The 27,867-nt window shown below is 40.1% G+C and overlaps 4 protein-coding genes across 9 annotated transcripts in view; 2 read left to right on the forward strand and 2 right to left on the reverse strand.

Moving 5' to 3' along the window:
* Window positions 1–159: 159 nt before the first annotated feature.
* LOC144057771 (glutathione S-transferase kappa 1-like) lies at window positions 160–2,633 on the reverse strand. Its single transcript, XM_077575660.1, has 7 exons — window positions 2,341–2,633; window positions 2,164–2,245; window positions 1,809–1,937; window positions 1,260–1,405; window positions 1,064–1,180; window positions 882–975; window positions 160–427 (listed from the first exon to the last, which is right to left on the reverse strand). The coding sequence occupies exons 1-7, from the start codon at window positions 2,407–2,409 to the stop codon at window positions 369–371; spliced, it is 696 nt and encodes a 231-aa protein (XP_077431786.1). The 5' UTR covers window positions 2,410–2,633; the 3' UTR covers window positions 160–368.
* Window positions 2,634–3,201: 568 nt separating this feature from the next.
* rap1gapl (RAP1 GTPase activating protein-like) lies at window positions 3,202–12,312 on the reverse strand. Of its 2 annotated transcripts, none has more exons than XM_077576589.1 (19): window positions 11,890–12,312; window positions 9,690–9,769; window positions 9,557–9,583; window positions 9,309–9,435; window positions 9,184–9,231; window positions 8,866–9,063; window positions 7,600–7,697; window positions 7,412–7,490; window positions 7,208–7,261; window positions 7,040–7,123; window positions 6,707–6,807; window positions 6,504–6,633; window positions 5,693–5,860; window positions 5,515–5,586; window positions 4,963–5,049; window positions 4,705–4,863; window positions 4,548–4,631; window positions 3,551–3,570; window positions 3,202–3,463 (listed from the first exon to the last, which is right to left on the reverse strand). In XM_077576589.1, exons 2-19 carry the CDS (start codon window positions 9,755–9,757, stop codon window positions 3,406–3,408), a joined length of 1,662 nt encoding a protein of 553 aa, XP_077432715.1. In that variant the 5' UTR covers window positions 9,758–9,769; window positions 11,890–12,312; the 3' UTR covers window positions 3,202–3,405. The 2 variants fall into 2 exon arrangements, with proteins under 2 accessions (XP_077432715.1, XP_077432714.1); XM_077576588.1 differs by having other exon boundaries at window positions 9,690–9,800.
* Window positions 5,675–21,466, forward strand: casp2 (caspase 2, apoptosis-related cysteine peptidase). Of its 5 annotated transcripts, XM_077576591.1 has the most exons (14): window positions 5,675–5,767; window positions 5,861–5,903; window positions 6,476–6,652; window positions 9,365–9,447; window positions 12,180–12,327; window positions 13,761–14,066; window positions 14,573–14,642; window positions 15,069–15,160; window positions 15,799–15,975; window positions 16,057–16,185; window positions 16,272–16,362; window positions 17,760–17,960; window positions 18,956–19,065; window positions 20,047–21,466. In XM_077576591.1, exons 5-14 carry the CDS (start codon window positions 12,184–12,186, stop codon window positions 20,182–20,184), a joined length of 1,458 nt encoding a protein of 485 aa, XP_077432717.1. In that variant the 5' UTR covers window positions 5,675–5,767; window positions 5,861–5,903; window positions 6,476–6,652; window positions 9,365–9,447; window positions 12,180–12,183; the 3' UTR covers window positions 20,185–21,466. The 5 variants fall into 5 exon arrangements, with proteins under 5 accessions (XP_077432717.1, XP_077432718.1, XP_077432721.1 ...); XM_077576592.1 differs by lacking the exon at window positions 5,675–5,767 and having other exon boundaries at window positions 5,791–5,903; XM_077576595.1 differs by lacking the exons at window positions 5,675–5,767; window positions 5,861–5,903; window positions 6,476–6,652; window positions 9,365–9,447 and adding an exon at window positions 11,712–11,860 and having other exon boundaries at window positions 13,761–13,925; window positions 14,001–14,066; window positions 20,047–21,459.
* A 2,846-nt stretch (window positions 21,467–24,312) lies between these two features.
* clcn1b (chloride channel, voltage-sensitive 1b) overlaps window positions 24,313–27,867 on the forward strand; it is a 32,876-nt gene continuing 29,321 nt past the window's right edge. The window contains exons 1-3 of the mRNA XM_077576339.1: window positions 24,313–24,419; window positions 25,004–25,321; window positions 25,674–25,824. The gene's annotated coding sequence lies outside the window, so the exon portion shown is untranslated. The remainder of the gene's footprint in view (window positions 24,420–25,003; window positions 25,322–25,673; window positions 25,825–27,867) is intronic.

Genomic DNA, 27,867 nt, shown 5'->3' on the forward strand with positions numbered 1-27,867 from the left:
GAACTGGTCTCGCCACTCCCCGTCGTTTTGACTCGCCGCGGGCTTTTGATAAAAACGTTTAGTTGCCCCTAGAACCCGTACGACGAGCTCAGCGCACTCGGGTGGATTGATTCAGCGATAAGCCTCGTCTTTGCGCTCTTCAAACACAAACAAGCGACCTTTGCCTTTATAGCAGCAGCGATTTATTTCAATGGCAATATACAGGATGTTCCATTTGCTTTTCATACACAGGATTAAAAAGTTGTCATGTGGACTTTTCCATTGTTATCAAGAGGCACAGCAAATGAATGTATAGTTTTCAAACAAGTTATGAGAGTGAATATATTAATTAGTGTGAGTTGACATTAGGTTTTAAAGGCAGCTTTGTCTCACAGTTTGGCAGATGACCTTTCAAGATGAGCGGGCTGAGGTCCGAGCCACTTCTCACCTAAAAACCAAACAAGTAAATTGATCAGCATTGTAATTTGTAAACCAAAAAAATAGTATTGTGTCAACTCCTATCTCAAGGCACCACTGTATACTTAGTGTGATACCCTTGCATGTAATAAATAAATAAAAATGACAGTCTCTACATCACAAATTTATACCAACTGCGGGTAGTGAGTCATTTTCTGTTGGCATAAAATGCAGGATTACAACAGATGACATCCAAACATTTTCAACAAAAACTATTTCAATAGTGCCGCTATCTAGTGGTCAACAGTGAAATTACAGCCAATATAAACAAGCGTTAGCCCAAAATACAGTTATTAATTATTTTTAAAAATTAATTAAAATCTGCACGGCCACGAATCTGGAGCACACGAGGGAGGGAGTTTTTTTTGTTTTGTATGACATCCTGCTTGCTAGCAACAAATAATAATGAACACAAGTTTACTTACCAAGGCAGTGGGCCATGATCTCAAATCTGTCGGAGCCAAAAAACATCTCAGCTTTTCCGTTGATGTGACACACCATGAAAGGGAAGCCAAATGCCTGACAAGAGTACACAGTAAGAAGAAAAAAAAATCAAGTCCTGTTCCAGTCCATCGTGTTGTGAGAGAGTAACAGAAGATGAACTCACCCCATATTCCAGCGCATCCTGAGTGCTACTCTTCAGCTTGTCTTTGATTTCCTGCGTAGTGCACAGCTTCTGCAAGTCTTCTATTTCACTTTTGCTCAATCCGGCATTCTGGGCCGCCTGGCAACAACATCGGCAATATTCTCTCCCCCCAAAAAATGATTTTTCACCAAAACGGGCAATCTAGGTGGGGTTCTACCTCAGCCAGTGATGCGGGCTCAGTGATATCTTTGTCCTCACTCCAGATTCTTCTCCAGAGCTCTCTAGACACCTTCTCCACCTGTTGGTTTCCACCTGTCTCTTTCTCCTGCACTGCTTTCACAAAGCGCATTGCATTCAAGGAGCCTGCAAGAAAACAAAAACACATCTCAGCATACAATAATGTAATTAAGATCCAATGCCCCTACTTTATACTGTATGATTATACTAAACCCCCCTCATCTACTATATTTCACAACCACAGTTTTATTATAATAGTATAGTATATAACAACATACAGTGTGAACTTAATTTCACAGTACTGTATTTCTTTATTGAATCATTTCTTTTATCTTAAGGGACCCCAAAAAAACAAATTTAATACAAATGTGAATATCCCCTCAAATTAGCTGTCAATGTGAATGGCACTGTATATGTATAATTAATACTATAAATTTATAATGTATTTTAACATTAAGCACGCTTTATAATATTAAAATGGACCCCTCATTAATTAACAAAAATGACACTGATTTTACTTGGTGTGTACCTTTCGTGAACATGGCTTCGGCAGGGTCTGAAGGAAGATGCAAAGGGATGTTGAAATATTTTGCCAGGCGGTACAGGTCCTTGGTCATCCACAGGAATTTGTTCGGAACCAATCCCGGAGGCTTGTTGCCTGTCATGGTCAATGGTGGAAGTAACAAAGAACAAAAACGTTGTTATTGTATTTAGATTAGTAAATCAGTAGATGTTTCAGGTACTTATATTTCAGATAACGCTTTACTCCCAACATTCAAGTATATTTCAGTTATTTTTACTACACGAGTCTTTTACTCAAATCCGCTCTCTACGTTAGTGCATTGTTTTGCCACCACAACTGCGTGTTAACGTAACGATCTTACCAGAACTTTGCATGACACCACCCAAAAACGCAGGTCTCAGCTTCAGATCAATATTCCACACGGTTCTATAGCGGCACATGACCTGTAAAGTAACCACTTTAGGTCCGCTTTGGCATGGACAGCAGCTTGCAATAGTATCATTATTTATGTCACGAATAAGATAAATAATAGACAAACCTCGAAGGCCAGCCAGGAGTAGGGAGACACCACATCGTAGAACAACTCGATCACTTTCTTGGAGGTCATCTTCGACGCGTGCACTCGCTCAAATACCAAACAAAATCGTCCACAACCTGCACAGTGCAAAGTTCAATCCGTCCGCAAGTAATGTAAATCGGTGTTGTGTAAAAACGTCCCTGAAACCAATATTAAGGTGTGAAAACGCGTCAGATTTAACGCGCTTCCGAATTTAGGGGAAAGTTTACGGATTTGTTAACAACTGGGTGTTTATATCGAATTATTAATTGTGTAAATTCTTCTTCTACTGTAAAATACCTTGGGTTTGAACACAGTTAAGTTATGTACTGCCATCTATTGAAATGGGGTATTACTGCACTCTGAACGCTAACAAACCAATCCTGTAAGGAATAAGATAAAAATCACAGAATTCTGTGCTGGATTAAATTAATACAATCATATGTTAGGTTTATATATATATATATTCTTATTATAAAAGCATTTTCTCACAAAACAATGTCTGTATTTAAAATATATATATATATATATATATATATATTTTTAGATGTTTTAATCTCTCCAGTGGTAGCTAAGCAACTTTTTTTTCCAGGGTCTCCAACATGGCAATTTTTTTTGTTGCTATTACTTTTTTTTTTTTTTTTTAAAGGTTGCATTAGGTTCCATAAGGTTTATAAACAAAAACAAAAAAAATAGAAAAGCATACAACATCCACCTAAAAAAATTGATGGATTTATTATGTAAAGCTATTTTTCTTACCTTATCGTCTCAATTCCTGATGTGCTTGTCTCCGTAAGCCTTTAAAAAAGCACTTTCTTCACACATTTTTAATGATTCACACCATTTCTTAAACATTTGCAGGTCTTTTATTTACCATACATGTCACTGAAATATAATTGTTATTCTCTTAAATCACATAAATGACTGCTATTGCAGCATGATAACCACATCAGCAGCAATGCTACCTTTATTTTCTATTTACATATAATACGGTCAACATAAAGGCTTTATGTGCATTAATGTCTAAAATCTGGATGTGGAGGTTTTCTACGTCTCCTCTTGAGGGCTTGCTTGATCTTTGACTTCAGCTGGAGCCAAACAGTCGCTGCAATCATAAAATTCCGTTGTAAACAATATTTCAACTTCTATGGAAGTCAAAGAAAAAAAAGCCAATTATTGTTGTGAGTTTTACCTTTCTGTTTCCTTGTCAGTCTGTAAAAGAGGTTTGAATACATCTTAATTTTTTTTTTTTGAAATGACATTTATTGTTTTGTTTGTCAGGCAAAAACAAATCAACTTTGGAGAACAATTAGCTGCGCTACACAAAAATGAACATACTTTTAAAGATTAATTAGGATCTCAAATTCCTTTCCCCATATTAATAATGGATTATTTTAGGATTACTGTATATTATATGCACAAATCTGCATAAAATATACCAAACTCCAGACCCAGGGGCGAGATCTGGCCCGTCATATCTTTTTTTGTGGTGCACTAAAATAAGTACGTTTATCAATTTCATTTGATTCTTGCTAAATTTGTTTTTTTCTCTTTTCATTTTGGCAGGGAAACTAACAAAAGTTGAAATGTTCTTCACTTTTTAATATTATTTGTTTTAAAATATGACACACCTTTTTTTTTTTTCCCTCACAGAAGCCCTTCTAAACAATAGTTTACGTAAATAGTTGGTTGATTCCTGAGTTCAAATCCTATTTGTTAAAAATATCTATAATAATGACATAAAATGCTGGGGCGGTTGTTTATCCTAGTGATTCTAAAACTGTTCACACCAAGAACCACCCCCAAGAAAACAACTTCATCTCCACTATCATGACTATTGTTTAAACACAACACTGTCCTTAAACATAGGACAATAAAAGATTGTACTGAAATAATTATTTGATAAATATGTATTGCACATAAGCTAAATAAAGACTGTACTAAAATGTTAGAAACAAACTGTTCTTAAAGATAAAATTTAAATGTATTAAACTAAAAAGTTAAAAACAACCAAAGTGTACTTTGGCAGTTATTCTCTTACCTATCACAAGAGGGAGCCCATGTGCCACAAGTACCACATTTTAAAAATGACTGGATGTAATAATATGATATGATAAGGTGATTTTATGTTGATGTGATTTTTAACAGTCATAATATCGCCCTATGATGAAAATGATTTTGAATCCTACCTTTGGTTTCTGCTGTGAGGTGCCACTGATCTTCCTGGGCACCCCGAGGGTCTCGAAGGAATGGCTCCGCACTCTGATAGCCCTCTGAGAAAAAAAACAATAATAAATGAGCAAAATATGGCTGCATGTGAGATTGAATATAACTCTGCATGCTGACCTTAAAGTTCTCAATGAACCCCCCGCTGCCTTCGGACACCCCCCTGACACTCTCAGCAGCGGGGAGAGAGGAGGCTGATGGATGATCTCCCAGCATGCACTGCGAACGAGTGGAGAGTTCTGCCTGCAGACTCTCCAGAAGTGATGAACGCGTGCGTAGCTTTATTTGATTTGATTTTTAAAGGGAAAGGGAGATTAAAAAAAATATTATATTACAACCAAATAGACTTGATGAACTTGAGATGTGATGAGCATCTACCTCCAGTCTGCTGAACTGCTCTGCTTTATAGCAGGAAATTTCCGCATTGATGAGCTTGGTCAAGAGGAATTCTCTCAGCAGGGAGTGCTTAAGAAAAAGCCGGACTTTTTAAGCATCTCACTGTGCACATTTGGAGCAGGATTTCACAGATTGGCTGCTCATAAAATGACAATTCAAGTTATTCTACAATAGGATTTCTAGTTTTATGTTTTAGTCATTTTTCAAAGTATCTTTGACTGACTTTTAACCCCTTCAGAAGTTCAGACCCATCGATGATTGCAGTGGACATGGAAATAAAAACACGAGATAACCCCCAAAAACATTTTTTATGTTGTTCTTATGTCAGAAAAGAGTCCAAATAGGAAAAAAAGGGGAAAAATGCCCAGCAGAAAAAATGTGAACAAATCTGAAGGGTTTAACCCCTGGGCGTTATTTTATTTTGAAATGGCTTGGTCAGAACCAACAAAAAGCCAAAAAATGGTCAAATAACGCCCAGGGGTTAAGATACAAATTAAAAAAAGAAAAGAAAAAAGTTTTATGGGTTCTTCTTACATCTGTAAAGACTGCAGGATCTGGAAGGACTGGACCAAATGGAGGAACATCATCTCTGGCTGTGACAGATATCTGTGACAAAAAGGAATTTTTAGGGTTACGGTTCTAACAACATTTCCCCCTGATACTTCCAGGTCATCTCGCCCGGGTAGGACAGATTTAAAAAAAAACACACCACCTGGTATGCAGCTTGGCCAGTGTCGTCTGTCTTCCCACTCGGAACCCTCCGGACCACGATGAAACAGTGCAGGAAGTGCGACTTAATGACATCGGCTATGAAAGGAGTTGGACCCTCCTGGTAGACCAGCGCTACAATGTCGTTACCGATGTGTCTCTTTCTTTGCAGCTGTGGGATAGGAGATGTTTGTCAGCAATGTGGCAGAAGTACAGTAAGATTCAACTCCTTTAGTTACCTAAGTTACTTGACTTTTACTAAGTTACTTTAGATCAGGGGTGTCCAAACGTTTTCGTTTGAGGGCCACGTAATGTTATGAAGAGGAATTGGGTTTAGTACAAATCATTTATTTGTGTTTTTTGCATATCTAGAAAAATGCTACAGTATATAAACCGACTTATTTGTAATAGCGGCACCTTTTTTTTTCCACACCCTTCCTTCTTACTTTGACCCCCAAAATTTTTTTTCTAACTGTGTCAAATGGCATTTTTAGTATATATTGCGGGCCACTGAAAAATGGATGGTGGGCCACAAATGGGCCCCGGGCCGTAGTTTGGACACCACTGCTTTAAATACTTAACCTCTTTCTATTTATGTATTTTTTACAATGTGTCTTAATCCATAAAAGTTGAAAAAATGTAATAAGGTTATTTCGTAGCCTAACGATACAGATGTCAATTTTGAAACGTAGGTAGTAAAAGTAATCATAAAAATAAATACTTAAGTACAGATACCTGAAAAATCTACTCAAGTACAATCTCTGCTTCCCACCATTTTCCTGTTTAGAACAGAAAAGATATGTAGATTCACCAACCTGCTGTGGGTCGCCTTCTGTGAAGGGCAGTTTTGTCGCTACGTGGAAGATCATTTCTCTGCCGTGAAAGGAAGTGAAGACGGCCTCGCTTCCTGTTTGGCCGTGACACACATCCAGACCTCCTCTGAACCTGAGAAAAGGAAAATTGGGTGAGATGTTGCACTGTGAGTGTCTGTCAGCCAATCAAACAAAAGCAAGCTCACCCAGTGAAGCCTTGGAGTTGAACCGTGTTTCCCAAAATAGACAAGAACTCCGTAAACTCCTCGCTCTCCTCGTCGTTACCGAGTATGTCCTCCTCAGTGAACTGGTCAAAGAGTTTAGTGTGTTTGACTGGTTGTATAGTCGAACCTCTCAATTAGTATGCTACTGAGGATGTCGATTTGTTATTAGACCGGTTAAGTAGCACAAAACGTCACATTTTAAAACACGGTTCAGTGAGCGGCAAAGAATAAACTCTACGTCTGTTTTTTTGAGGATATTTATAATCCTCAGAGTTTACTGAAAAGCAGGACCAAAAACAACAATTCAGTTTTTACCTGATTCTCCTTCTGGTACAACACACCAAACTTGAAATTGGAAGACACTCTGTGTTCATCGAATGCTTTTATTAGTATTGGAGCCTTGAGGATGAGCGAGTGGAAATACAAGAGTTTAATTAAAATTAAGTCGATACTTTTGCCTTTCTGGTCATGCTAAAGAATTACCTTGAGGTAGCTGACTGCGTCAAACTTTGAGACGGTCACTCTGTAGCATAGAATCTAGAAATGATATGATTATTATTTTTCTTTTGCCTGAGGTTCAGTCCTACGCAAGATCAATCTATACGACGCTTGAGTCCAAAACAACATTTAAAATGTATTTTTCATTTTCCACTGGCATCGCCAACTAATATTGAAAAAACTGTGTACCTTTGCCAGTTCGACAGCTGATGGAATGCCAGAAAAAAGTGACAGGGAGAAAACTCCATGCAGAGAACATTCTTTCATTCTATGAGACAAGACACATAATGTCATAAAAAAATAACACAGACTCACATTTAAGTGCTTATATAGGTAAATACTAGATTATTCAATGTAAAACATGATTAGCATTTCACCTTAGTATGACTCGCATCCTATTTTCGTCTTCCTCCAAACACACAGATAGAACTAGAGGACCTAATATCGGATCCACTGCTGTGAATGAATTGTGATACTGGAAAGTACAAAAAAATAAAGAAAAACTTAGAAAAGCAACATTGATTTGGCTTTATTAATGGTGGATTAGTGCCTCTTATATATATATATATATATATTTAGAAAAAGTAAAATTCCTCAATCCATCCATGTCGTCATTTGGGTTGTGGTGGTTGAGCTGAAGCCAAACCCCAGAGTGGTTGCTTGCCAATATCAGGGCACTTATTCCATACATGAAGGCTGATATTGAGGTTCAAACCCAGATCCCTAGACCTGTGAGGCAGACGTCCTAACCAATAGTACACCATAATGATAAAAGTATTCTTTGGAAATTTGACCGGTTGCTTAATTTTGAGTCGTTTTGGTCTCGTAAATTGTCATAATTTGTTGCTCTAATCAAGGGTGTACATGAGGGTAAACAGTGAATATACAGCAAAAGTCTACACACCCCTGTTCAAATGCTCGATTTTTGTGATCTAAAAAAATGTGACCAAGATAATTTATTTCCAAACTTTTCCCACCATCAGTGAGGCCAATTGAAGAACAATGTTTTGGGGAGATTAAGTAAAAAAGAAACAATCGAGATAATGAAACAACATCTCTCAAACACATATAGGAAAATGTGTTATGGTCCGAATAAACAAAGGTTGATCTTTTTTGCCATCATTTGGCGCAAACACAACAAGTTTGGCAGCATCATGCTTTGGAGCAGGTTTTTTTTTTTTCATATGGAACTGTGACGAGGTAGAGTGAATTATGAACAGTTCCAAATTGCAGTCACTGTTAGCACAAAAAAAGTCATGAAAAGCTCACTAGAACAGCAGAACTATATTTGATCTTAACCAGAGACACTTTTAATTATGGCAGATGTGTGATAACTTCCATTTACCATGACTTTGAATGCAATTGGTTAACTCGCCACAACCCAGTTATAAGAGGGTGTGCGCACTTGTGCTACCCAGTTCTTTATTTTTACTTCCCCTCTCAAAAAGATTTGAAATGATTAGTCTTGGTCTTATTTTTATTTCGCAAATCAGCAATTTAAACAAGGGTGTGTATACTTTTTGTTTATATCATTGCAAGTCATCATAAGTCACAGACTATAGTTCACTTTAAGTTGGGGACATTTTGAGTAAAAATTGTAGTGTTCATTTGAATGACAGCTCTGTAACATGAAGCTGACTGACCCGTGAGCGGAAGAAGTCATGGTAGATTTTGGCTTCTCTGTCCCTTTCCATGAGCTCGTAGCTGTGTGACGGGAGGCCGTGATGGGAGGAGGTGGGACTGACATCGGCGAGTCTCTCCAAAGGGGGGTCTACCCAGTAGCGCCCCAGCTTCGAAGGGAGGATGATTGGCAGATCTCCACCTATCGTCAAAAGCTGAGACTAAAATAGACGAGGATGAGCCTGTGTTGCTTGATTAGGGAAACAAATCAGCACAAATATATATATATATATATATATATATATATATATATAATTTTTTTTTTTAATAATCGGACTAACCTTAAGAGGTAGAGGGAATTCACATCGCTGCTCATCAAGTCTTCTGCCCTGATGTACCAAAGAGGCACTGATGACAACAACGTCACTCTTGAATTTGCCTCTCGTACCACATCAAAATAACATACCTGGAGTTTTTCAATGATTTCAAACAGCTCTGTTTCCTTCTGGCTGTTGCTCGCAGAGAGGACTGGCTTGCTGTTCTTGACCTGGGAGTCCAAGATGTCCGTTGTGTTGTCCTCCGCAGCTTCCGCTCTACAGCAACAGGTGCATTCACACACAAAAAAAAATCCACATTCACTTCTTCTTGTCTGCACTTCTTTTGTTTGTAAAGTCAGGTCAAAAGTGCCGTAATAAATGAGGAATAAAGCCTCACCCTGCCACATCCCCGGATATGTCCAGGCTGTAAATAAGAAAGTGAAAAAAGCACACACGGAAAGTGTTCATCGCAGATGAAATGTATGCTAATTATTTATTCCAAATTGAAATTTCAAACGGTGTTCACTCACCTTCCATAAACTCCAAAAGTGAGACTTCTCCTAGGGAAGAATGTGTCTTCTCTCTTTTCTTCCTCCATGTTTGCACTGTACTGCAAGTTTGCAGTATACAGTCAATCAGGGCTGGAAAAGACTGAATTAATTCACTCAATAATTCTGTCACTTCCCTTCCATGACCCCCCGCCACCCACTTATTTAAAGCTTCCCTTCGCCTCCTTCTGTGCCGCTGTCACTCATCCAGCATAAGCCCGCTTGGTCACGGTCACGCGCAGGTGCAAGCAAAAACACAGCAGCAACTTACGACTGGCTACGCACCAAACGCCGCTAAATACTTGCCGGTTTCTCCGAGACCGACTTGTGAATAAATAAATGAAATGACACATGAGACATTTTCTGCCGGACCTGTTACCCTTTGAGAGTCACTAAAGACCATCAATTATTGACAGCACACAGTGAGGGTGAGGAGATAGACAGCAGGGGAGGGTGAAGTCGGTTTAAGAGCAGAGGTGCGGTGAGACACATGGTGGGAAAATAGCGGCCGCCATGTTGGAAATGGATGCATTGTTTTGTTGGGTTCCTTTTGAGTGTTACAATAGGTAAATTTGATAGCCATAAAAAATGGTGACAGGTGAGAGGGACAAGGTCTCATTGAATCTTTTTTTTTTTTTTTTGGTTTGGGCAGTGGCACCAATTTTGAACCAGGGCAACTGTACATTTTTTTAAGGAAAAGACGGAAATGATGGTTTTCTCCGAATCCGAAATGTGGGATTGAATGTTTACCAGAATGGCAGCTCATTCCCACCATGCTAACGTGTAACATAAAGTCAAGGCTGTTTTAGGAAAAGTAAAACAAGCTGTCAGCTATCCTGCATGGGTCTATAAGTGAAACAGTCCTGTTAGTCTTTCAATTCCATTTCAAGCCAAGTTGATCCTCAAGATCGCTACCTCCAACATGGCAGATATATACAATTACTGATCACATGATTACAAATTTAAGGCTCGTCTCTAAAGTTGCCTTTAAACTGAGGTATATTACTTGTTGTAGTTTTTGTAAGGAAAACTGTATTACTCACATCGAAATACTGTACACAAAATAAGGAAACCAAAATATTAGAAAAAAAACTGTTTCAGTGTAGTTATGAAGCCATTGTTGCTTTCTAGCTTTCACGTAATCCTATTAAGATCAGGGGTCTCAAACTCATTTTGTCGTGGGCCACTTTGTGGTTACGGCTTCCCTAAGAGGGCCGTTGTGACGGTGAAACCAAATAAATACATACAAATAGACCAAAAAAAATGATAGATTGCTAATTTTGAAATCAGAAGTCATGGATAATAGTTTAATAAATTACTGTAAAATGCATTACAAAACAAATGGCTGCAAAATTGCATGGTTGTTATCAATCACACACATGAAAACTTGAAATTCTGGTACAGATTTTAGCAAAGATTATGGAAGGTGACTGCGATTGGCTGGCAACCAGTTCAGGGTGTACCCCGCCTACTGCCTGAAGCCAGCTGAGATAGGCTCCGGCGCCCCCCACGACCCTTGTGAGGACAAGCGGTTAAGAAAATGGATGGATGGATGAATATGGAAGGTGACACAAATGATTTGCTTTCGCAGGCCACATGAAATGATGAGTTAGGCCGGATCTGGCCCTGGACCCTTGAGTTTGACACCGTGTTTGAGATAGGCCCTACTCGATAAATATACTCAAAGGCCTTTTTAAGCCAGTAAGTGGATAATTTGCTCCAGAATTGTTTACTAGATCCACCAAGTATAACTAACGAACTGCAACTGCTACAGCAACTACGTATTTCATAAGGAAATATAACCATTTAAAGGTGAAACATGTATTCGAGTCTCCTTGGCGCTGTTTGTTTTCCGCCTAAAACAACCACCACGTTCAATGTCCCGCCAGTACAAAGTTAGTATGACGTCAATAAAACGACTGATTGGCCTAAAATTATGTCACTCAATCTTTTCGCACTTTCATTGGTCCAAATAATAAACAATAAGTTCGTGGCCACGCCCATCACATTGCAGCTACTGATACCCACGGAAGTTGAGCGGTCGATGGGGCTTGTCGTTTTCTGGCGTGGAAATATAAAAAAACGACCACATTTGGCCGCCGTCCAACTCGAAGATTTCATACTTTGGTGCATCGCCGGAAGAACGCGTGAAGGTAAGAGAAACGTGGTTTGCTTTACTCACCAAGTTCGGCTAGCTAGCGCGGTCCCCCACTGCCGAGTGCTTGAGTTAGCCATCAACTGTCAACGTGTGTGACTTGCTTTGACAAATATCTCCTGCTTAAACCATCAATTCGAATTTTAAACCATTCTAATTCGTGTTCAGTGTTTTCCTTGTGTTTTGTATCGCCAAGCTTATGCCAAGTGTTTTTACCAGGTTGCTAATTGCATGTTTAATCGAAAGTGCGGAAATTGTTAGGACATGGTCTTCTTTACCTCCCCCCATTGAAAAAAAATACACCGTGTGTTTTATAGCAAGATGCGGGAGTGTGGCATGCTGGAGAGGCATCGAGTCGCTCTGCGGAGTGCTTCTCTGTGCAAGCAGCTGGTGGTGGACGAGCTGCTCATTCAGTTTCTGCTGCAGGACAACATCCTCACCGACAGCATGGCCGAGGACATCCTGGTATGTTATGTTTTCAACAGACCGTTTAACGATGACGTCACGCGTACTTTTAGGTGGTTATAGTAAACAAACCTTTCGGTGTCAGTTGATGGTACAGTTTAAAATGCTTAACGTCTGAGAACTGTGATCAACCGTCGCCAAAATGTATGTGGACATCTCTTCTCATGCCCACTTCCACCTTTGAAAAACTCAGAACAATAGAAATTGTCTCTTTGACATATATTTTTTTCTTTTGCTGGATAATTCTTTGACATCTTAAAACCTCTCGAGTTGTCGTTCTGTGCAAGGCCAAGCACAGCATTTCTTTGTCATTGTTTAAGTTTAAGTCTAGTTCCTTTTTTTTTTAGAAACATTATGAAATGGATTTTGGACAATTCTGAGCTGACGTTACAATTGCGTCAAGTCAAAAATGGTAATCTAATGCTGCATATAAGGACAAGAGGAAGGTAACTTTTCCAACTTCAAACCATGGAAGGCCCCGTTGAATCCGGAGATACGACTTCAGTCTGACTTCATTCAACTGGAGAGACACAGACCGTGAATTGCAAAACATAATTTACACAATTCTGAACATATTTATCTCTTTATTTATAATGTCATTAATTTAGTTATTTGAAGTAAATAACTTCACGTAACCCAATGTGATTTGGACTGACTGTGTTAAACAGAACAGCAAACAATTTTTCGTAACCAGCCATCTTTGTTGTTTATATTTGCCTCAAACGCTTTAAGGTCGGAAGTGGGACAATCCAAGTGTGATAAGTCCGACTTCCCACCTTTCTCAAATGCAGTATTAACTTGGTGAAAGGAAGCTCTCCGCTTATTGAAAAGCATTGGATTTTGGATTGTTGTAATTTGATTTGTGAGGATTATTTTGATTTCAAAATGTGATGAAATGTCATTTAACTACTATAACAATCTGCCTCGTTTGTATGCTAGTCACAGGCAAAATAAATGCAAAACGGATATATCAGAAATGCCCGTATGTTTGGAATAGTCAATACAGCTACCAAAAACAGATAATAATGGTTTTGACTTACAAGTTAAAGTCTTTACATAACCAAGCTCACAACTTTATTTCCTCATTTTCACCATTGAAATGCCTTCAATGTGTTCGATACCAGCAATCCTACAAACTAATAATTGAGGATTTAAAGGCCTCAAAATTCACTCTAAAAATTCTGTTCAGCTGTATAGCCGTGCCCAACATTAACATCATTGGATTTTAATGAATCATACATTACATGAAATGCAAAATAAACACTGTGATGTCAACAGTTGTGCACAAATGCTCTCTGAGCCCTTGCAACAAAAGACTTTGTGCCAAACAAAACGGATAAACTTGTTTGGCACAAACTGCAGGGGGAAAAAAATCCCATCAATTTTGCTCTCTTTTTGACTTCTGTCATGTTTCTGACGGACAATTTCCTCAGGCCGAGCAAACGTCCCAGAAGCGAAGCTGGCGTCTGCTGCTACTCCTTCCCAAGCGAGGGCCGCACGCCTTCAGCAGCTTCTGCTCGGCGCTGAGGGAAACCGAGCAGCGGCACCTGTGCGAGCTTCTCGCGCAGTCACAGGAGAAGGATGGCAAAGACACACAAGTGAGTGAGCGTTTAATAAGGCAATCAGTCACCCACGTCCTCCAGGCTAATAATCGTAGTGTCTTATGGTTTCAGCCTGAGGAGGAGTCCGAAGGACGGCCAGGACGGCAGCTAATCCAGACATCAGAGAGGAAGAGAGAGGTGAGCTGCCCAACCTTCACTCTTGATACTCTTGTGAATGATTAAGTAGCCTGTGCGTAATTGAGCACAGTCACTCACCAGTTCTTGGTGGGACGTTTGCTCTATTTTAATTGCTAAATCGGGTAAACAAATAGTCTTCACAAAACTGAGCATTTATATCTTTTTGGTAGACAAAACATTTCAAATGCAGATGAAAAACCATCAATGAAACCTAACAATAACAACAATGTTCCACCAGGTGGCGTCAAAGTAATAATTTTGTCGTTTTGGCTTGAGCCCAAAAACGACTAATAGACAAGATTTTCAGCGAATATTAGTCGACAGCTCCCCCAAAAATCAACAGATATGCAAATTTGCAAATACTGAATTTAGATTATGAGATGGTTGACTGTTTTCTTAATCCAATGTATGATTAGTGCTAGCAACAGTCGACTCCACTCGTCAAATCAAGCAAATCTTCCGTTGACTTTGGTTTATGTAACTCAAAGAATCTGTCTTCATTTCAGAGATACGGCGACTCCGCTCTTCCACTTTCCACCCAGGAGGAAATCGCAGCCAAACGAGCGAGGACGTACGGTGAGATGTGACATATCACTGACGTGTCTCGTGTCAATATTTTTCCGTTTCTATGGACACACAGGCTGGTAAAAAGGGGTTTGTCTATTGTCAAGATTCGGGAGATGGGTAATGAGATCTGCTTGGAATATGCTGGATATTCTTCTCAATGGGTTAATTGTTTATGGATCATATTACTGAAGGGAGTGCGGCTGGCGCACCTTGCGAGTGACTCATGCTCAGGCTTGTAGTACGGAGTTTGTCATCTTAAAGCTGCTAGTGTGTCGTAATACACTCACCGGACACAACATTTGGCATTCTTGCATGATGGGTAGAATATCTTCTGGTATGATGATGTCATTTAAAACATTACAAATACCAATTTAATAAGATGTAGTAGCGTGGTATGTGGTGAAGTGTGTGAATGTGTGCTCTTGTTGTTCTCAGAGTCCATGGAGTACAGCCTGGATGCAGACAGCCCCATCGCCGCTCCCGTGCTCCCTTGCACACATGACCTCTACCTCGCCCAATGCATAAAGGTAACACAACGTCTGCAAAGTGAGTAAGAAGACTGTTGGCGTTTGCTCAGTAAAGAAAAAGCAGCCCTGTAGAGTGCAAGGAATCAAAAGGAACACTTCATGGAAGTCGATTTCTCCCAGGTAAAGACAGTTGTTAGTTAAGTTATATCTAAATATAATGAATGATAGATAGATTATATAAAATAAAACAATAAGAAAACCCGAGGGAATTACTTTGGTTTTGTTTCCCAGCATGCTTTCTTTTATGTCAAGGGTTAGATCGTTTCACAAAATTAATATGAAAGTGTTGCTTTTTGGCCTTCCTTAATGCAGTCATCTGTGATGTCCTTGTATGATATCTGCTGCCCAACTGTGTGGTTGATGCTTAACTACTGGCAACATAATACATTCTAAATACAAATATTGTCATATAGAGCATTTTAATATAAAATATAGACAAAATTCCCATAAAGGTCCAGTATTTTATTTGTCTACTAGTTTTTCCTTCATAGCAGTAATGAAATGAGAATGAGTAATAACAAGGAAAAACTAACTTATCGTTATAGTTGCATAATATGAATGTGTTTTTTTTTCTACCTCCTGATAATAATAAAATGATGCCAAAAGAATGCAGCTTAATTTTCTCCTCTATGTTGCAGTCCTACGTATTGACGTCATCCCCACGTGGTTTGGCCCTGGTGATCAGCAATGTGACGTTTGACGCCGCGACCGACCTCGACCCCAGGAAGGGAGGCGAGGTGGACGACGGGGTGCTCAGCAGGCTTTTCACAGATCTTGACTACTTGGTGACGGTCCGCAGAGACCTGACTGCTGAGGTGACGCCGTCTCGCCCACGCCACTTCTGCCTCAACGGCGGCCACAAAAGAACTTGTTGTCTTCTCCGTATTTTCATCCAGGAAATGAGAACTTGCATCGAGACCTTCCGCAGGCGTCCCGAGCACCGCACTGTGAACAGCTGCGTGGTTTGTCTGCTCTCCCACGGCGTGGAAGGAGCCGTGTACGGCACAGACGGCCAACTCCTGCAGGTGTGCTGTCGTCTTGTTCAACACGAATAAAAACTTTCTATTGTCATCTAGCCTTAACACCCACACTGTCATGTGTTCATTTTTAGATTCAGTGGGTGTTTGAGGCCTTCGACAATGTCCGCTGCCCGCTGCTGCAGAACAAACCAAAGATGTTTTTCATCCAGGCCTGCAGAGGAGGTAAAGAACGGGACATAGAGTAGACAATGGCATGTCACAGACATGCGGCTAACCTCTGGATTCAAAGCAACAAAATGAAATCATGTCCTAATAAGAACAACAAGGTACAACCTGCTCTGATGAGAAGAGATGAATAAATGAGATTTCCCACATTAACATTCTGGATCAGTTCAGTCTGACATTTGGTTTAACATTGCAGCTTCTGTCTATGCATACACATTTGAAATTTGTTTGTGTAAATTACTTCTTAAAGTGGAAGTCAACCTTAAACATTTCTTGACAATTTTACACTTGTGGAATATGACTTATGAAGCAAAATCCAGACGTTTTTATCCATTTTAGGGAGCGGCCATTTTGCCACTTGCTGTCAAGTGAAGATGACCTCGCAGTTGCTCAGGCAAGGTCACAACTCACCTGTTTTCTGAAGCTGCACTTTGATTGGTTGTTACCTGAGCAACATTGATGTTGTCTTCAGTCAACAGCAAGTGGCAAAATGGTAGAGCATACAGAAGTTTTTTTTTTGTGTGTGTGAAGGTTTTAATGCAGCCTCTCAATGGCAAAGAACGGTTGAAGGAATGGTAATTATTACACAAACGGCCAACAGGTGGCAGCAGAGTATAAGAGATCAACCAGGGCCATGTTGAAAAAAAGCTCATTTATTCACATAAAAAAAAACTAAACTAAACGTACAGTATCTATATTCTAATGCTAATTGCAGCAAAACTGAAACAGATAGAAAAATACTTTTTTTCCTGATGAAAGAAGAGACTCTAATCTTTGTTTTGGTAGACTCCATGTTTTTTATATTAATAGAACACAATATTCTGTGGGCCTTGCAAAATCAGTCAAAATCCAGTAAAACAGCCGGGAGCGAAGGGGATTGCTTCTGTAAAAATGGCTGGGAGTGAATGAGTTAATCATATGTTCCTATATTTTTTAATGGGAAAATTATTTTTTGGGGTAACTTGTATGACATAATACATCTGAGTTTGCCATCACGTAAAAAAAAAAAAAAAAAAAAAAAAAAATATATATATATATATATATATATATAGCCAGATGTTAGACACAAACAAATTGGGGGGAAAACCAGATAAACCACCTTGTTGAAAAATAACTTTCCCTGGTGAAGTTAATAATCTTTGACTGTGTGCTTAATTAGTCTCAGCCCCAATGCCATTACAACGCTAATGACGCCTTGCACAAATCTGCAGACCCCTCGGGAGTCACTGCAATTATTACAACACTATCCCTTTTCTTACTCCAACTAACCCAACACCACAGGTGTGCTGCTCAAATGCCATTAGGTGTTCTTATCCACTTCATTTGCAGTCAGAAAAAAACATTTCTCACTGAAATGGCAATAATCTTATCGCTGATGTCTTGCTGTTTCACAGATGAGCTGGACTGCGGAGTGGAACAGGTGGATGGGCCAGGAAGGACCAGCTCACCCAGCTGTGAACAGCGGGATGCTGGGCGAGAAGGTCCCAGGGCCGCCGGTGCTAGACAGGGAGGAGACTTGGGACTGCCCAGGATTAAACTGCCCCAGCGGTCTGATATGATTTGCGGCTTTGCCTCTCTCAAAGGTCAGAGAATTTGTAAGTTTGTCCCTTTTTTGATATCCTTTTATGGGTTTAGCTGGGAACGTAACTTATTACCTAACTTACCTAACTTGCACTCATTGAAAATACAGATGAGCTTTTACATTTGGATTCACCAAAATTTAATACAAACTTTTTTGGGGGGGAAATGTAGATGATAAGTAGCGGCCGACAGATTAATCTGCCAATTGAGCCAATATTAACTCTTTTAAAGGCTGCAAAATCCCCCCCCCCCCTTCAGATTGTTCTTTCTCTTTGTTGTAAAGTTAAGCAAATAATAAAGGATGAAGTATTGTAAAAACAGTCAAATGTTCTGCCTTCGATTCACATCTTTATTGTTGTGAACATTAAGGGACACATTTTATTTTATTCATTCTTTTTAATTAATCAGCCAATTAATCTGTTATTGGAAATTGTATTCTTCCTTATATCATATATTTACTTAAAAAAAAAAAAATGTTTTTTTAAGGTTTAGGGGTTAAATGTTACCAATGTCTTATGTTATGATATGTAAATGCATTAAAAAAAAAAACAACAACCTAAATTTGGCGACAAAAAAAAAAACATCAGGTGATTTTTGCCGATTTTAACAGAGCTATTCTTGGTCAATCAAATCAGTCAGACCCTAGTAAAAGCTGTTTCTAAATACAAACTACTGCGAGCTCAACAAGCATCCTGGAATGCACAACGTTGCGTCTCCGAAGTTCCTCTGGGCTTGCTCGTCTCACTCGTGTTGACACCTTCCTGTAAACACATTCCGCAACATTACGGCGCGAGACCTGTTATTTATTCTGTCTCTGCTGGGATTCTCCTGACAATGTGTTGAGACACCTCTCTCTATTTACAATCGGTGCATGTCGCTGACAAAAAAACAAAACAAGCAATGGCACCGTACGATTATTTGCAGACGCCTCGTGATTCCCTGTGTCCTTGCGTCTCGTCTCATTGCGTTCTTGTGTTATTAAGGGATCGTGTTTGCTTTACTCTTAAAGGCACGGCGGCCATGCGCAACACCAAGCGAGGATCCTGGTTCATCCAGGAACTCAACTCTGCCCTCCGCCTCCACGCCAGAGACACACACATGGCTGACATCCTGGTGCAGGTGAGCACACGGTATATGTACATTGAACACGCCGCGTATTTGTGGTTTAGTATCCGCAAATTTTCATATTGATTTTATTTTTAACCTATCTTTTGGTATTTGTTGAAAATCTCATCTAGTCACCGTTTTTCATGCCATCTGGTGAAATCTTGGCCTTGTTGTTTATTAACTATGTTTAATTCATTGATAGTTCATTCACCGATGGATGCTAATAGCTCATGAAGTCTGCTTTGCAGGCAAACATTTATTATTGTGTTGAAATGCCAAAAGGTGAGTACTTGATATCGTTTGTGTGAAGTGCTAGGCTAGTGTGCTGGCTAATACGATTGATGAGCCTCATGTGAAGGTGGTTTGTTTTGAATAATTTACTTAAAGGGGAAGTCAACCCCCCCAAAATTTGTTGACAATAATGTTACATGCAGCCCCACTAGTCTAAATACGGTCTTTTGGTTGATATTGTGTTAGTGGAATATGAGTTAAGCAGCAAAATTCAGCCGTTTTTATCCATCTCAGGGGGCGGCCATTTTGCCACTTGCTGTCGACTGAAGATGACATCAATGTTGTTGTTTAGGGCTCAGGCAACGACCAATCACAGCTCACCTGTTTTCAGAAGCTGCGCTGTGATTGGATATTACCTGAGACCTGAGCATCTTCAGTCGGATTTGATGCATAATTCATATTCCACTAATCAGAATGTCATGTTTAGACAAGTGAGGTCACATATTATTGTCAAGAAATGTTTAACTTTAATATAATAATTTATGTATTATGGATTCATGACTGTGTACATATTAGGAAACATGACTATGAGCCACACAATTTTAAGCGCATCTTTGCCATCTTGTGACATTTATATGTAATTGCAGACCTTTTGGATGCCAATGATTTGCGGATTTTTGCTATTCGATCGTCAAGAAAGCGAAACGATGGCTGTATCGAAAATCACTCCCTGTTGACTGTTCTTCCTTTTTCCTCCTGCAGGTCAACGGGCGGATCAAAGAGCGCGAAGGTTACGCCCCCGGCACGCCCCACCATCGCTGCAAAGAGATGTCCGAGTTCACCAGCTCGCTGTGCAAAGACCTCTACCTATTCCCCAAATATCAACCCCACTGTTCATAATGCACTTACACACACACACACACACACATCATTCCCGCCAGTGTGCTCACACGTCCCCTCATTCCAAGCGTATTACTGCCACACACTTTTGCATTCCAGCGTTACAGGCTGACACACACACACACTCTCAAACTGGCACCCAAACATTTATTCATTCACATTTTCCATGTTAATACTGCCTCAGCGAAATTCCATCCACACTCAGCGATGTCGGGAGGAGAGCTTATGCTAATCGACATGTTTCGACATCTCTCAGTGTTCAGTTCACCAGTTTATCAGTGTGTGGAGCATGTTAATCCCTCGCGCGGGTGTAATTGTAATATGTATTTTCTACACAGATCTATTTTGGTTTTGTTTTGTATGAATTTATTTTGTAAGGATTTTGTAAATTAACCCGGCATTTTAATGTGTTTGTTCAGCTTCACCGTCGGTTGTCTTGTCGCAGTGTAGTGAGAGGCAGAGGGCAGCATTCAGCAATGAGGTTAGTGCTGAAGTTTTGTTTTCTCCACACCCAATGGGGGAAGTACTCCAGCGTTCCAAATTGTTTTCTACTCTCATGACGGTGTCACCTTTTATTCAGTTCAATCCCCCTGACGTGCTTTTACTTGCAAGAAGATGTTTTTGTTGTAAATATTTCTTTCTTTTTTTAAGTGTAAATGTCAGGGGAATGCGCGGTGCTACTCGTTGGGCCTTACACCTACAGTGTGAACTTTGACCTTTACGCTTAACGCTGACACCCAATCACGCTCCCGTCTTTGCCTCGCATTTAGCGGGCACCCTTACTCAACCTTTTAGCATTTATTTTCTGTTCTTTTTTTGTATGCGATACGGTGACAAATGAAAATCTCGCATCTTCCAGAAGGTTTAAGGAATATGTAGTTTATGGGATTGGTTGTTGGGTTCACAATATATTGAACCACTTTACCCTCCCGACTCTTAACTCACAGCATTTATCAATGCTGGGTGATGTTTCCCAGAAAAGCCACAAAGAGGCGACGTGTTTGATTACACTGTTGTGGAGAAAGATACTACGAAGCAGTATTGATTTGTGACCAGAGAGGCTTTTAAAGTTCATGTGTGCTTCTTGAGTATTGATTTTAATGATAGGAAAAGAATGGCGAAGAGGTCACCCGCACAGCAAGAGGATGTTATTTGCTGCCAAACTCTTGTGCAGGGACGGGAGGGGGGGAGGATTTATTTCTGTCATCGCTGACGACTGCCAATTCTTCTTACAATAAACAAGCTAATGTTTATCAACAAGATTGTGTTTTTTTTCCCCCCTGCTTTGCCGACAGTAGCGTATAAGGTGCATCAGGAAAATTCCAGGCTTGGTGTCACAAAAGCTGTATTCTAAACTCAAACTGCAAGTTTTCCTTTGTTCAGTGCACAAGCTGAGGTGAGTTTTTTTTCTCTGTATTGAATTTTCGGGAGAGTTTGTTATTTTTTATCAGTGCATTTCGGTGGGCGTCAACAAAACACACATTTTGGCTGTTCGTGGGCGGGTTCTTTCCCAATCCCCTTCAAATTGTGGGGAGTCTACTGTCCAGTAAATAAACAAATTTATATAGATTGGATAGATTGGTCCGTCTTCTGTTTGCATCGGTGATTGATTATCTTTTTTTTTTTTTTAGCTCTGTGATTGGCTCCGAAAATCATGATCATAGTTTACCTACCTTACATAAATGCTCTCGTCGAGTGCAATGTGCTTAAATTTGGCATTTCTGTTCCTTGTAATTGACTTGACAAGTCAGGATTTACCTCCAAATCTTATCATGTACTCAAAAGCTGTGCTGATCTCAAATCCACAGCAATGCAACGCCACCATCTACAGGGATCTGTTAGTCATTACAAGTGCTTGATGACTTTATACGTCAGCGGCATTTAGTAGCAAGATTACCTGTGACAACGGACCTGTGGAGGATCTAGAAAAAAATCCTTCCAGGAGTGCGTAAAGACATCCAATCCAATCCACTTTATTTCTATGGCACATTTTATAAACAAGTGTTTCCAAAGTGCTGCACATTGAGACCCGCACACTATCGTACGCATAAAATCTAGTAAAAACAACTTTTTAAAAAAAGTCCATAAAATACAAAAAGTAAAATAAAGAAATAAATACATTCAAATTTAAAAACGACTAAAAAATAATAAAAATGATTTTAAAAAAATCAAAAACCGAGGACCACACAATTCACGCTGAACTAAAAGCCAAGGAATAAAAGACATGGCAGATAAGGAGAATGACATTCAACTGCAAGGGGATTACTTTGAATGGGAAAACTTGTAGTTTGAATTTGAAATATAACTTAAGTGACGCCAACTTTTCTGACACACCTTATACATGCGGCAAAAAGTCGCTCTGCATCGGCTGCTTGCGTTCTCTCCTCTGCATGCGATCCTCCTTGTTGCTGTGTTTGTGTGTGTTGTTGCCCACGTTACTGCGTGTCCTCGCCGCGCTCAGGTGTAGTGTAACTGGCCCACGCGCTATTCCGCTGCGCTCAGGTCTCTCCGTGCCCCGGGACGACGTGTGTCATTCCCGCCGCTCGGTGATAATATTCGGAGTGTATCAGATGGAGGCCCAGGCCAGCTGTCCGGAGTCATTCCCTGTTGACACACACACTCGCATGCGCGTGCGTGCACACCCTGCGGAGGTCGGAGTAATACATTTTTCTGTGGCCTGCCGCGGAGCTGTGAGATTAGGCTGTTATGCGCCGGCGCGTGTACCACAAAGCGGGACGGGGTTAAGGGGGATCTGCATGCGTCTGTGTCTTTGTTGTTGTCATGATGGCGGCCTACAGAAAGTCATCAGATGACCAACGCGCGCACACATGTTAAAGGATGTTGTCTCAGCAACCCACAGCGAAACCTTGAAGGTCGAAAGTGATCCATTCTGAGAAGTTGGCCGACCTCTGTGGTGGTGTGATGTTTGAACAATTTTCCCATTGGAAATATTACAAATACAATTACTGACTGTGCATCCCTTCCAGGGTCAAACTTGTCATCAGAGGTGGGGGACTTAAGTCACATGACCTGACTTGAGTTAACAAAAAAAATTTGGGGCAAAAACTCACAGTATTTGGAATTTTCTAATCAAGCAAACAAAAGTACTAATATGTGTAAATGAAAAGAGGGAATAATTGACTACAAAATATGCTGAAAAGCATACTTTAAAAAGTCAGAAGGATAGTCTACAATTTCGGACCCTTTCACCACACAAACCAATTGTTCCTCCAATCTAAAATCGATATTGCAAAATTTAAAACTACAATAGTCTGATGCTAGATCATATACTGAATACGCTTTACATTGATGTGATCGGCTGGATTGGATAGGCAAGTAAATTGTATTTTGGCTGTAAAGTCATAATTTGCTGATTGAGCAATGATTTCATTGATTGAAGCCGCAAAATAAAACATGACAGCAACTGCAATCTTGTTTGCTCCAGCAATTTTCTGTGCTGCCAATGTTAATAATTTTTCACAGTATAAACAGATTTTTTCTCAATTATTTTCCAATATATACATATTTTTTTTAGGCTGGGTATTGGGTTTTATGCAGCGAAAATTTTACAAACAATTCCCACCCTCAAATTAATTAGTAATAATTTTTTCCTATTAAACCCTAAAAATTCTCCAAAAACGCTGATAAACATTCACAGAAAATGGGAGGGAAAAAAAACTAAAAACTAAATAAATAAATAGAATATTGGAAAATAATTTTGGGGGAAAATTTTATTTGAAATTGCAAAAAAAAAAAAATTAAGAAAAAAATTTAAATAATGCACACTGAAATGGGAAAAGAATGTATTTCCTAATTTTTCCCCCCATTTCAGGGGCTGTTATTTATATGCAAATTTTGGCTATTTGTGGTCCGGGCTCGCTCCCAATTCCCTGCGAATAGGAGTGACTGTACAGTAAACAAGTTGTTTAAAGGTATATTTATATCGGATTGGCTGTCAAATCCTGATCGTGTAAGGCCTAACACTGAATATGTTTTTTGAAGGTGAGGGTGAGTATAAATTAAGGGGAAATTGAATTTAAATACAGTAATGAAAAGCTTAGATTTACGAACTAAATCTGAGGTCCAATGTTTCAGTTTCACGTTGCACAACTTTCTGTCCTTTAACAAGGAGCTGAACAGCAGAATTCTCAACAGGTGTGTTGAATCCACAAATCAACCAGAAGATTCCTGGTTTCAATAGAATTGGTTCAACTTTAACAATCGTCATCATAGAGGTAAGAATCGTCTGTTAGCTCAGGAGTTTTAGAATTCAGAGCTTTTCACAAGTCACTGCCGGTCCCAAGCCCGGATAAAAATAAGCTAAAATTCAGGCGTGAAAACTGTGCCAAACATGTAATGCAAGCGACTCCCTGTCATGACCCCTGATGGGACAAGCCGAATGCCACAACAACAACGGCTCCATGTTTTGTTTTTGGGGGGGGGCGTTGTGATTTACTGGCACGGCATTTAAGTGTTATGGGGATTGCCCCCGCATCATTGGCTGACGTGAGCTGTCGTGTGCAGCTTCCTGCTCACGTTGCAGGGGCAGCCCTATAGGGGGGGGTGTCCTTCCAATACCCCCCCCCCCCACACCTCACTGTACCCCCTAACCCCCCTCAAACAAACTCTGTCCATCCGGCAAACACCTCTAATGGCCGGCTGGCGGGGAGGGTGCTGCTAAGAGCAACAAGTTTGTGTGTGTATATGTGTGTGTGTGTGTGTGTGATTAGGTGTCTGCAGTTCTAATAAAGGAAAGTGTCCTTCGCTGCCTCATCAGATGGCTTTGCTCTGCTTTGTCCGCCTGTCTGATTTCTCTCAGCCCGTCCGTCCCACGCTGGATCTCCCCCCGACCTCTGGACCACCTGGAGACCGCCACCAAGACCACCACCGACACCTCTTGTCTTGGCAGCGCGCGCGCTGTATGTTTCTAAATGGAGAGTGAAACGGATGGTGGCGAATCGCGCGTGGATTTGACCTGAACGCTGTGTGTTTGAGTGCGTGGAGTTTGTTGCATGTTGGCGATCCTTGCCAGTGGAAATGCTGGGGTGTCCGGCGAGGTTATTTTTGGATCACTGACAGCGTGTCAATGGCTACAGATGCATCGCAAAGGAAGGCTCTGAGATACCAACAGACCTTGGTAGGTCTTTGCACATCTTCTTCTATGTTCATGCATGCCTGCCCCTTTGTTGTTCTTTCTTCTTGGGAAGCTCCTGCTGTTGCATCTCCACCGGCGTCAACACATCTCCTACCTGTCGCACCACATTTCCCCTCCAACTCTTCCCTCCTATCGTTCACGCTTCTGGTGCAAAAACATTCCTTGTTGGGGCCGTTTTTTTGGGGGGGGACAACATTTTCTGCATGTAGTTTACTTTTGGGGCCGTCTCCTCACACGCCTTATGAAACGCTTGCCTGAAGGGGATGAATGCAAAGCCGTCGTTTTAATTGACGGTGACTCCGTGAGCGCTTATCCCGGTCCCCTTGCATTGCAGATCCTTAAGTAAATGTCCTTAAGTTCCTCGCCGTCGTCGTCTTCTGCCATCCGCGCGTCTCCTCAAGCTGCTGGCTGTTTTCCCGTGTCGGCGGATATAAGTACCGAAATGCGGGAAACCTGAGTGGACAGGTTAGGAGGCGCATGCTAAGGTGAAGTCATGTCACAATATCCTCGGGTTCTACTCTATTTGTTTTTAAACGCTCATAGAGAAGGATGCTACTTACTGGTTTAGCAGTGCCAGGCGTTTGGTACCTTGGCCTTCAGAATCATCATGTCACAATTGTAAAATAATACTATACAAGAACACAGTACAACAGCACACATTTATTGAATAATATGAACCAAAAAAAACCTCAATTGTTCAATACAAAATTGTTTGTCAGGCTTATTCAGAGTCCCTGGCTGAGGTTTACGCAGGTGTGGAAGCTATGATGCTGCGTTTGCCTGTGAGAGGAAATCAGAGCCTTGAAGGATTTGAGGGGTTTTTATGCAGAGGTGTTACAGACGGATGCTGATCCATTCGGAGGCATCGACTGCATGTATTTCCTCGGTGATTACATCACAGATTTGAAGTCTTGTGACTTAGACGTTCCAGTTGACAATCTGTACAATCTTGGTGCTGCTACTTAATGCAAAAATATTTTTTCAGCTCTCATTCAGTTCCAAATGGATCATTGTTATACTAACTACACACTTCTTTCTGCTCATTAAAAGCAACTTACCGGTAATTGAATTGCATTGGTATAGTTTTTTTTTTTTTTTTAAGCTGTACAGTAGGTCAGGTTTTGCCTCATTTGTTAGAGATGTAAATCTTAATTTTGAATCATTATTGCTGAACTAAGTAATTCTGATTCATATAAAATGACGCAAACATTTTTTTGGGGGGGGGGGGGGTATAAAAATGATTCATAATGATAACATTTGATCAGCAGTGTAAGAATTCGTACTCACGCATAAACCTGATAATATTTAATCATGAGAAGAAATTCTACTCATGGATATTATTTTGAAATTAAATGCAATGCAATAAAATTCTGCTTTTAAATAGAGCTTTCTATTCTTAACCACTGTGTTAGCGTATGTTAGTGACATACAACGCCGTTTTGATTTACACCTAAATTCAGGTTACGTCGCCGTCGTAAAGTAAACCGCTCATAAATTCTACTAAAACTAAAGTACAAACATTCTCTGCTACTTGTGATGAATAAAATGTCGTGATCGTGAAAGTAGAAATGCTGATTTGTCTCCTGTAATTAGGTAAAAACAAGTTCAGACTCCAAAATATAGTTATATAAGTTTTTGGTAACTTGGTGCTCATATTGACGGAAGAAAACAAAATCATGTTAGGGTAAGAGCTAGCTAGCTAGCTGGCTCAACTTTTATGTTATCAAAACAACTTGTTTCCAAGGTTTTGCTAGCATTGTGAACGCAGTAACAAAAAATGCTAAAACTAGCTTGAATTAGCTAACAACTGAAGAACCTTAATTGTATGTGTTTTTTCAGATTTAACTGAGAGGCTTGTGGTTTTTAGACTGACACAAAGCACAACTCATTTGCCATGAATCATACTTATAGCATACAGCATAAAATGATTCTCAAATGAGAATATTTTACTTCTTTGAATGTGTAGCCGTCGTTGCTAATGCTCCTCCATCTTGCTACTGTTCCTGTTGTTTTCCCATCTTGTGTAAAAGACCAAGATAAAGATTTCAGTCAATCAAAATCTCAATGAAGGTAGACTTTACATTTCTCTAACGCCATGTTTTTTTTTTTAATGTTGTCAAAGTATTTTTGCACTTTGTTTCTTTCCACCACTGCCTGTGTTTCTAACGGCTTCCTGTTATTATATAAGTGGTCTGAAAATAATATACCAAACCTTTAAGACTAAATGCCCGCTAAATAACATCATGTGATACATGTGGGCAAGTTTGCGGAGGCGCAAATGAGCCAAATGATCAGAATGATACTTTTGGTATGACGACATTCTTGCATTGCAAATTGCTTTCTGATGGCGCTGTCGAGTGGCGTTGATGACCTCAACAAGGACAAAGCCACGCCGGCTTTGTAACCGTCATAAAAACAAGGGTTGTTCAAGGGGACGCCTCGCACGCAGCGAGGCTGTCATCGGTAGCGAAATAGATCTCATAAGTCTCAAATGTTACATGCTAGCAAAAGGGATGATGTTCACCTGC

This window comes from Vanacampus margaritifer, chromosome 9 (assembly GCF_051991255.1).
Source record: "Vanacampus margaritifer isolate UIUO_Vmar chromosome 9, RoL_Vmar_1.0, whole genome shotgun sequence".
Lineage (NCBI taxonomy): Eukaryota > Metazoa > Chordata > Actinopteri > Syngnathiformes > Syngnathidae > Vanacampus > Vanacampus margaritifer.